Genomic DNA, 11,181 nt, shown 5'->3' on the forward strand with positions numbered 1-11,181 from the left:
TTAAAAGATTCAGTTCCAAACCAATGCTCGTTTTAAATGCTTAACTTTAAAGTTCAGTGTCACCAATTATTACAATTTACAATTAAATAATGTGATAAATATGTGCCAAGAAATCGAATATATTAAACGGTGAGCAATAATACAAATGCGGTCAACAAAATATAGCTCTCCCAGCTCACCCTACCTCCATGGTCAAACCAGCCTTAGAGTGAGCAGGTGAGAGCCATTACTTTGTATACACTGGTGCCACCCATAGCGACACTCCCACCACCAAGGTGCCAATGAGGTGCCTACATCAGTCACATACCAATAACCCACTTTAGTGCACATTTGCTCCTACATTTATTATCATTGTAAGCAACGTACATTTGTCATTATTACTGCCAACGCCACCACCGAATGGCCTTATTTCATTACATTATTGTGATTGGTGGCTATATTTTTGTCCCATTAGTGTATTCGATTAGATTGACCTACATTTTGATGTTGGACTACTAGAAGGCATATGGACAATCTTTTCAATGAATAGAATACACACAGGACCCCAATGGAAACAAGTCATAGGCTTTTCTTGGGGTTTCCTTTAGCATCCTTTTGTATGAATCCCCCCCCCCCCCCCTGCAAACTGTTCACTCAATCATGTGAAATGACCTGGCATGTCTTCTTCCTCAGTGATCAGGCATCATGACTAACACCAGAGGCAAGAGGAGGGGGACCCGGTACATGTTCGCAAGGAAGTTCCGCAAACATGGTGAGTCTTCTTTAACTACTAAAAAAAATATCATGGTTGTAAAGGTTTCACATAACATCGGGTAGTAACTAAGGTTAAATATCTCTTACAGGCCCAATTCCTCTGTCCACATACATGACCATCTACAAGAGGGGTGATGTCGTTGACATTAAGGTAAGACTGACTGTGCAATAGCAGTGATGTTAGTTTTTATGTAATGGGTCCTGGGATATATGGGTGGTCATTAGAAAAGTCCCATCTGACTGTACTTGATGACATTAAAGTAATTAATATTGTAGGGCAGCTTGGGTTACATACCCAGAGTCGCTTGTGGCTAGTGCAATGGCAATGAGTCTGTTAAAACGTAACTACCAGAAATCTATGCATTTCACTGTTATTTCTGACTATTTGATGAACATGATGTATATCATGCTCGAGTAAATAAAACCCCAATTACATTCTTGATGAGTTCTACTACAGTCCTTCATTATGTTTGATATTCATCAAAACATAACACCATATATTTCTAAGTCATCTAACTTCAAGTCAAAACCTATTGTACAAACGTGATATGCAATGTTCTATAATGTTCACGAAAAACCTTGAATGTCAAGCAAACTTCAGTGCTGCTGTAAACAGAGTTTGGTAAGCCGCCTGCTACATAAAGGTCTTTCAGATGATAATACATTTTAATTAATGACGCACCAAGTAATGTTGAATCATGTTGAACGAGAGGTGAGCAGGCAGGGGGTGAGATGCAGGCAACAGGCGGAGCGATCCCATTCATGATCGTCTCATGCAACTTGGCACACGCTCATGAGTTGAATTGTCTTGAACTTTGTTTATGTGACGTCCAGGGAACAGGAGGTTTAATGGTTAAGCACGGATAGTTAGTTTACTGCTGCGTCCTTTCTGACTATTACCAGAGACGCAGACAGATATAACATCCCCTGTATAGTGTATATATATCTGACTTGGAAAATTATGATGTGCTTATTTATTTTACTTGTAGGCTCTATGTTGAGCTCAAGATTGTAGAAGAGATTAAATGGGTACACTGACATTTTGTCATTTTGTGACTCTCCAGGGCAACGGTACCATTCAAAAGGGGATGCCTCACAAGTGCTACCACGGCAAAACAGGACGTGTTTACAATGTAACCCAACATGCTCTGGGTGTCATTGTCACCAAGCGGATCAAGTAAGTAGAACATTTCTAAAGATTTCTGTGTTGTGAATTGGTGCTTGCATATAGCTGACATTTGGATTAGAACCCCCATCTTCACTTTCCGCAAGGGCTGTCTATGTCCTCCAGTGGTCATTCTTGTGGGGCAGAGCAGCTGTCCTAACTGATGTTGGAACTGGGGTTGAAATGAGGATACACTTAGAGAGACAATACTTACAAAACTGCAATAATAAGCATACGACTTATAATCCTGAGTTAAAACCACTTGTGTAATTGAGTTGATGTTCTTGATGGATTGATAATGTAGGAAATGATTCAATGCATTATGAAGTCTATCAATTTCACTAGGATTCAGTTTGATTAAATGATATGATCAATTTCAAAACAGACTTGCATAAATAAGAAAGAAAATCACAAATGATACTGTGTAACTAGTTTACTCTATATTAGTGTATTTTAGATTCCCACAAAACGTTAAACCAAGCTCTATATTTTCAGCACATTTATTTTCAGGAAATGCCATTCCATTAAATTTCATTTTTTTACTACAAAAATAATTGACCATAATCAATAACATCCCACATCGATACAGTTGAACTGCCATGTACCCGATGATCAAATAATTTACAAAGTTCTCTATTTTTCTGCTTGTGGGATTTTGTGAGCTGATTTCATTTCTCCATCCTGCAGGGGCAAGATCCTGGCCAAGAGGATTAATGTGCGCATTGAGCATGTGAGCATGCGATGGCGTCTGAACAGACGCAAACACAGACGCAAACGCATTCCCCCCCCACCCCCCCCCCCCCCACCCCCGCATTCCCCCTCCCCCCCCCCCCCCCCCCCCACCCCCCAACCCCCGCAACGTCAGAAAATGGAGAAAATGGAGAATTGACAATGCTACCGGCACAACAGTGTTGCCTCAGGTAGGAAGGAATGCCAGGATGTTATTTGGTTTAGCCTTTGTTCTGCAAGTAGCACAGGAGATGTATCTCTCATTCTCACTGGAAGGATGGAAGACATTGGCCCCGATTCTCTCTAATTATTTTGATCTTACCGGCATTTAAGACAATATTTTGCATGAAGAAAATTGTCTTTAATGCCGGTAAGATCAAAATATGGTAGTAAATTACTTAGTGAATCGGGAAACTAGAATACTTTTGTCACCATGAACTTCATTAACGTGGAGCTACATTTCTACCTTCTATTAATCTGTCTTTGAGCACATGCCAAAAAAGGTGAGGGAGTTGAATGATGTTTTTTGGGGAAAAGCGATGTTGGAGATTAGGGCTGTCAATGAATATTCCATATTCTAACCTATAGTCTAATATGAAAAATAACCGACAGTTTGAATGTGAAAATTAAAGGTTTGAAATAAAAATAATAATCTGCATACAGAATTATTGCGACACTCGGGCCCCTGTAACCTTGCACAGCAGCTGCCCTAGATGGAACACACAGCCATCTGTCAGACACCGCAAGCTACAGCTTCAAGTTGCACCCCTCCGTTGCTGTCCACAGTCGCAGACTGAATCAGGGATTATTAAATGAGGCTACAGATTTAGATAGAAAGTAGAATCATTCATATTTGATCTCAAGGGAACCTGTTTGTCAGCACCAATCACAGCGTAAAAATGGAGAGGTCTGCGGTCCTCAATTTGATATACTGTAGTGTAGCACTTTTGTAAAGTATTGATAATGCTAGCAGATGTCTTGCATTTGCTCTACATGAATGCTGATATAACGAAGTGTTGAATATGTTTTTGTTAGTTCTGGTAATCTAATCTGTCATGGGGTTAACTTGGTTCATCGCCTTAAAGAGACAACAGGTTTGCAATTTAAGGACCCCGTGAGTCTGCACTCGATGATATTTATGACATCACTGGTTGGTATCTTTATTCTTGTGTTTAATCACGCTCTCCCCATCTTTTCCACAGCCCCCGCCCCCATCTGCAGCCCCCCGCACCCATCTGCCCCCGAATCGTAAGGTAAGGTAAACTTTATTGTCCCGAAGGAAATTTGGTTTGGGCTTTAACCCCAGCTGCAGCCACACATAAAACAATGACAAGACAAATACAAATACAAAATACAAACACAAAAATACAATACACAAGTGCACAGATAGTGATCGGTCTCCTCTTAACGGCCAATGCAGAGCCTCATTTAGCATTTTAGTTGCCACAGGAACAAACGATTTTTTGAATCGTACATAATTCCATTTAGGTTCCTTATACCTTCTCCCAGAGGGCAACATTACAAACTGTCCATGTAGAACATGTGTAGCATCACTGACTATTTTCTGAGCCTGTCTTAGCGTGGCCTGCTCGTAAATAGACGGCAGAGAGGGGAGTTGTCTTACTCTTATAATATTCCCTGCAGTCTGCACCAATCGGAGCAATTTGGACCTCAGTTGCACTGAGAGATTGCCGAACCAAACTGTGATGCCAAATCTGACCAGACTTTCCAAGACCGCTTGGTAGAACACTAACATAAACCTTTGGTCAACACCATGAACCCTGAGACGGCGGAGGAAATGCAGTCTTTGCTGTACTTTACTACAGAGACTGTCCACATGTGTATTCCACGTTAGCGAGTTGTCAATGCTAATGCCCAAGTATTTATATGAGGAGACCTGTGACATGGTCGAGTCATGAATGACCACAGGCCTGTGGTCACCGATACTCCTAGGGTCGAACACCATCTCCTGTGTCTTCCTCACATTGAGAACAAGGTGGTTGTCATCGCACCATGCTACAAACCTCTGAACCTCTGAAAAATAGTTATCTAAATCTCTATCCTTACCCAGTAGGGATAAGATGGCAGTGTCGTCCGAGAATTTAATGATGTAATTATTCGGGTTACTGCTTCTGCACTCATTTGTGTATAAGGTGAAAAGGACAGGTGAGCTGACGCAGCCCTGCGGTGCTCCAGTACTCAAGGTTCTGGGCTCTGACATGGTACCATTCACACTGACCCTTTGTGTACGTTCAGTTAAAAAAGAATAATACCACCTGATAATAAGGGGGTGGACATTAAGGTGCCTCTTAATTAAGAGATGTGGCTGTATTGTATTAAACGCTGAACTGAAATCTACCAGAAGAAGGCGTGCATAAGCAGTGTTCTTTCCTAAGTTATTTTCTAAGTGTTTCAAAAGAAAATAATCCAAGGCCAGAACTGCATCCTCTATGCCTCTGTTACTCCTGTAAGCAAACTGAAAGGTGTCCAATGAACAATCAACCGCTGCCTTCAGTAAACTGATAATGATTTTCTCAAAACACTTCATAATCACTGAGGTCAAAGCGACTGGGCGATAGTCATTATTTTCCTTGCAGCATGTTTTTTTGGGAACAGGGATTATAATAGAGTCTTTCCAGGTGGACGGAACAGTACATGAGTCCAGTGACTTTTGGTAGATGGGACACCAAGCCTCTGCAAGTTCCCGACTGCATGAGTGCAGCAGCCGGCCACATATTCCATCTGGACCTGAGGCCTTTCGGGGACATGTGTGTGCAAACATCTTCTGGACTTCATGTAGATCCACAGTAATTCCCAGATCACTGTGTGTGGGTACAGACTCAAGGGCAGCTATTTTCTCCTGCAGGAAATCGGCTGTTTCAAACCTTGCATAAAAGTTGTTTAGTTCATTGGCCTTTTCCTTTTCATTAGAAACACTAAGGCCCTTCTTTGCTGGAGCCATGTTGGTCATGGCCTTCATAGATTCCCACATTTTTTTGGAATTAGAAGAGGAGCAGTATGACTCAAACTTCTCCTTCTCTTTCCGTTTAGCATCCCCCATTTTTTTATTGATCTCTTTCTGGATATTCCTCATAGTTACCAAATCACCACTTTTAAACGCTCTTTGTTTCTTAACCAGGCACTCTTTAATTTCCCTTGAGATGTAGGGTTTATTATTAGGGTACATGGTTATTGTTTTTTTTGTCAACACGTTATCTTTACAGAATTTAATGTATTCTGTCATCGTATCTGTAGCCTCCTCCAAGTCTAGGCTGTGGAAAAGGCTCCAGTCAGTCCAACAAAAGCAACCTTTGAGCGTTTCTATGCTGTCATTGTTCCACACATGAATAGTGTTAACTTGTGGTTTACTGCTTTTAAGCAGTGACTTATACGTGGGAATCAAGTGGACAACATTGTGATCTGAAATGGTAAATGGTCTGTTTGTCATTTGACATCACTGGTTGGTATCTTTATTCTTGTGTTTAATCACGCTCTCCCCATCTTTTCCACAGCCCCCGCCCCCATCTGCAGCCCCCCGCACCCATCTGCCCCCGAAGCGTAAGGTAAGGTAAACTTTATTGTCCCGAAGGAAATTTGGTTTGGGCTTTAACCCCAGCTGCAGCCACACATAAAACAATGACAAGACACATACAAATACAAAATACAAACACAAAAATACAATACACAAGGGCACAGATAGTGATCGGCCTCCTCTTAACGGCCAATGCAGAGCCTCATTTAGCATTTTAGTTGCCACAGGAACAAACGATTTTTTGAATCGTACATAATTACGACCAATTTTTTTATTGATCTCTTTCTGGATATTCCTCATAGTTACCAAATCACCACTTTTAAACGCTCTTTGTTTCTTAACCAGGCACTCTTTAATTTCCCTTGAGATGTAGGGTTTATTATTAGGGTACATGGTTATTGTTTTTTTTGTCAACACGTTATCTTTACAGAATTTAATGTATTCTGTCATCGTATCTGTAGCCTCCTCAACATTGTGATCTGAAATGGTAAATGGTCTGTTTGTCATATGACATCACTGGTTGGTATCTTTATTCTTGTGTTTAATCACGCTCTCCCCATCTTTTCCACAGCGCGGGGAGCCCCGTGCGGCCCACACGGTCAGCACAAAGAACAACATGCCGCAGCTACTGGAGCCCTTTGCCTTCCAGTTCCTGGCTTAAACTGCTGATTGGCCAACATCTTGCGAACGGCAGCCAAACAACAAACCAACTCAACTCGTATATTGACAGCTGACAGCTCCAGCTCGTTAAGCTGAGGGTTGACAGTTTGGTGTTCTTCCGCTTGTTGAGGAGGACCTATAGGTTGCCAGTTTGGTGTGTAGTAGATCCGCTTGTTGAGGATCAAGGTTGCCAGTTTGGTGTGTGATTGGCTCGTTGAGGATTTTGGTTGCCAAGTTAATTAAAATAAAAATGCAGTGAAACTTGTCCCCTTCTTTCTTTCATTGTCTCTGCCCCCTCTCCCAGCTCTGCAATAAAATTGACCATATACTTGATTGATTGGTGATCTGATCTTAGTTAGTGGCGTTTCATCAGTCATCATAAGAGTGCAATTAACCTGGATGAAATGTCTTTGTTTCATGGCCAGTGTTGTTCACCCTTTCAAATGAAGTACAGTTATTGGTTTGCCCTCTTGTTGTTAGTGGCCAAGGCTACAGTGCCAATCACATTCCCATACATCTTAGACTACACTTAGAGGGAACTATTTAAGTAAACCACCCTTAAATCACCCCTGACTGTAACATGACAAACAATTAGAAGAATGTCCACTGTAATACCATGTGGATTGAAGTAGGTGTGTGACTATGTGATGTTTCTGACTGATCCTTGTTTTTTATTGTTTGATCAATATTCATGTGTGTATGAATGGGGGGAAAAAAACTATTTTCTTACTGACCAAGACCCTGGTAAAGCTAGTTCTACAAATACATATTCCAATATACACTCACTCCATCACTCATTGGGTGTCATTTGTCTATATGAACACAAATACTTTGTAAAGATTCCATAACACTTTTTGAATAGTCTCTCCTCAAAACATCTAGGCATTAGTTGATTGCATAATTGTTGTATTGGCAAAATAGTTGAACCAGTTATAATCTGTCAAGCATGTTTTCTCCATACATTTCTATTTGACATTTTGTCCCCATCCCCAGCATCATTATGTTGTTGTGTTGATTGATAATAGTGCTGTGGTCCATCACAAAGTTTTCAGCAGGGACTATGAGACGATGGAAAGAAAAGTCATAACATTAGACAACACACTCATATTTTCCAGTGGTGTAAAGTAACTAAGTACATTTACTCAAGTACTGTACCTAAGTAAAATCATGAGGTATTTTTTACTTTACTGGAGTATTTCCAATATTCAGAACTTACTTCCACTACAATTATTTGAAAACTTTAGTTACTAGTTACTTTGTAGATTTGGAATGTGCCGAGATGCGATGCATTCATGTGAGCTTGTAGATCTGCTATTTTCAAAAGATTTATTTTAAGATTTTTTTTTTTATTATTTAACATTTCTTTTACAGTGAGTCATTAAGGACAGACTCACTAACTGACACGTCATTAATTACCAAAGCCAATGCAATGTCATAACACTCGAGACTTTCACCTGGCACTTAGTTGACACTACTAGCCCTGATACATGACTGTCATTATATGACAGACATGGATGAGCTTCATAGTGTTTTCTTTTTCTCCCTTTTTGGCCCCTACATCTACATAAACGTTCAGATGTCAAATAGTGCTTACCGATCTTGACCTTGGATGTTACAATTATGTACGTTCCCTCAGAAGTACCCGTATGCTCCGTATTGTTCAATAAAAAGCATTTTAATCCGATCGTGGCCAATTTCTCACAGAGTTATAACGTATCAGAGTGCAATACACCTCCCAACCGATAGAGTCATGTCGTTAAAAGCGTGGAGAAAATACAGATAAAATGGCAACCGATAGGATTAAAGTCCTTTTTATTGAACAATACGGAAGATACGGGTAATTCTGAGGGCCCGTACATAATTGTAACATCCCTGGCCATGGGGTAAGCACTTTATATTTGAAATCTGAACGTTTATGTAGATGTACGGACCAAAAAGGGAGAAAGTGCAAACACCAGGTTGAAGTTCATCCATGACGGTCCCGTCTTGTGAATGTGATCCATGGCTCACTGTGGGATATGTTTTACTTACACAAAATAAGCGAAGTTAGCGAACCTCGACTTGTTTTAAGTTTGACCTCGTCTCTTTACCTTATTTTTTTATGCACCAGCTTTATTCTTCGACATTTAATTGGCAAACATCTTGCGAACGGCAGCCAAACAACAAACCAACTCAACTCGTATATTGACAGCTGACAGCTCCAGCTCGTTAAGCTGAGGGTTGACAGTTTGGTGTTCTTCCGCTTGTTGAGGAGGACCTATAGGTTGCCAGTTTGGTGTGTAGTAGATCCGCTTGTTGAGGATCAAGGTTGCCAGTTTGGTGTGTGATTGGCTCGTTGAGGATTTTGGTTGCCAGTTTCGTGTCCAGTGGCTCATGCCATGATAGGGAGTATTTGACCTCTGATACATGCAGACACAAGCTTCAGCTTGATGTATTTAAACTAGGCGACTGTAACTGTATTACACCGCCTATTATGCTACTGTCCAATTGTTATTATTCTCTTCAGTTGATTATCTTTTTTTTTTAAATTACTATAATTAAATCTTTATCCAGTATTACTATTTACAGTAAAATCATGGCCTGGCAAAAGGCTGATAAAAACTGATAAAAACAACACAATATAATAAATCACAAAACACAGAGAAAGAATACAATCCCATACATACAATAGAACAGAAAATGTGTTTATTTGTAGAGCAACAAATAAATGTTCTTCAATACACCTTTTAACATTTAATCTCACATCCTCGATGTTCATTCCCACAGACTACAGTACCATGGGAACTACAGGATGAAGATCTTTGAGCGCTCCGAGTTCAGAGGCCAGAACATGGAGGTCAACGAGGACTGTCCAGATCTGCATGAGATGTTCCACACCCGCGACATCTCCTCCGTCAACGTCATGGAGGGCTACTGGATCCTCCACGAGCACCCCAACTACCGGGGCCGTCAGTACTTCCTGCGCCCCGGCGAGTACAGGAGATACAGCGAGTGGGGAAGCACCAGCCCCACCTTCGGCTCCCTGAGACACGTCACCGAGCAAAACTGATGACCCTGTCCTTTACATCGCTCCAGTTATATACTTCGCCGTAGGTCCGACTGTCATCTTTGTCGCGGCCCGTGCAACGAAGTATTAACCTTTACCCTCATAACACCCCTACTGTTAATCCCCTCCTCCCCCCCCCAGTCCCGTTCCCCTCTAATGCCGGTGTTGTCTCATTGTGGTCATGATACTGTGGTGTCCAAACCTGAAATCAACTCATTAAATGTGTTGATTTCAGGCCACAGTAAAAAAAAAATGTTTTACTGTAGGCTAATGACTGGGGATTTGGCATGTCTGTCTGTTGGGGTTTTTGGGTTGCTTTGCATTGCTGGGTGAAGTTGACACCCCCTCAGTGCTTGAGCAAAATACTGATAGTGATACAGTGTTGATAACTCTTGCTTTGGTTGTCCCAGAGCAGAACGGTGTACAATCCCAAACCTCATGTCCTATTGGAATTCCAATAAATTAAAACTTGATGAAAGTGAACTATAAAAAGGGCCTTTGTCGTTTTCTTTTTCCACTGAAGTTGTCAAATGTGAAGGCCTTTCTCACTTTGGTGTGGTGACGGGGCGTTGGATCTGTTCCATCTGGACACTGAGTCAGACTCAGAAGCGTATTCAGAACCACCAGGGCCCTAACAAGACCAATAGTTGCTGCAGTCTGCCATGACATGGTCATCCCCCCATCCACAAAGCAGAATTATCAAGGAAACAGAAGCTTGTTCTTTGAAGCTAGATATTAAAGAACAAAAAAATAGAAGGCTATCTGAGGATGGGCATGTAGGAGTCTTTATGAGATCACATGGCAGCAAGCAGGCGCTTTGGGTCTATGAAAGAAGCCTATATTAGACCCACATCACAGGGCGAAAGCTGACTCAAAGAGTTGAAGTCAAAGTGGCCTGGTACTAGCCCGGAGCATCAAGCTCTCTCAGAACAAAAAAACAAAACCCAGTCCTCATCCCTGCTCATGCATATTTCATCAGCCCAGGATACTTAGCTCTTTCAGAAACAAATATCAATTATTGAAATTGTTAATTAGACGGTGCGTAATTGGCGAAGATATCCATGAATAACATGCCATGAGCTACATGGCAGTCAATTTTGAGAGATTTCAGGAATCGGTTCCACAGCATGCAGGTTCCACTCTGTCAACTACCGATTCCTCTCTATGTGAAGAAAAGAAATGGTTACATGTAAGAGGTGGTGAGGCCTCACAGCCACAGGAGATTAACCTCTTAACACAAAGGGCCACCAATAATGGAATACATGAAGATATGTAAAGGGTGTACTGTATTGTGTT

At 41.3% G+C, this 11,181-nt stretch overlaps 2 protein-coding genes across 2 annotated transcripts; both read left to right on the forward strand.

Moving 5' to 3' along the window:
- Positions 1-664: 664 nt before the first annotated feature.
- Positions 665-6,840, forward strand: LOC311060072 (large ribosomal subunit protein eL21-like; the record flags this gene model as incomplete). The annotated part of the gene is made up of 8 exons (XM_084078197.1): positions 665-751; positions 843-904; positions 1,818-1,930; positions 2,606-2,648; positions 3,850-3,900; positions 4,801-4,893; positions 6,160-6,210; positions 6,751-6,840. Exons 1-8 carry the CDS (start codon positions 685-687, stop codon positions 6,838-6,840), a joined length of 570 nt encoding a protein of 189 aa, XP_083934323.1. The 5' UTR covers positions 665-684.
- Positions 6,841-7,438: 598 nt separating this feature from the next.
- LOC311060073 (gamma-crystallin 1-like) lies at positions 7,439-9,888 on the forward strand (the record flags this gene model as incomplete). The annotated part of the gene is made up of 2 exons (XM_084078198.1): positions 7,439-7,467; positions 9,606-9,888. The coding sequence occupies 2 exons, from the start codon at positions 7,439-7,441 to the stop codon at positions 9,886-9,888; spliced, it is 312 nt and encodes a 103-aa protein (XP_083934324.1).
- Between the last annotated feature and the right edge of the window lie 1,293 nt (positions 9,889-11,181).

Source organism: Gymnoscopelus microlampas (assembly GCF_963454915.1).
Source record: "Gymnoscopelus microlampas genome assembly, chromosome: 14".
Classification (NCBI taxonomy): domain Eukaryota; kingdom Metazoa; phylum Chordata; class Actinopteri; order Myctophiformes; family Myctophidae; genus Gymnoscopelus; species Gymnoscopelus microlampas.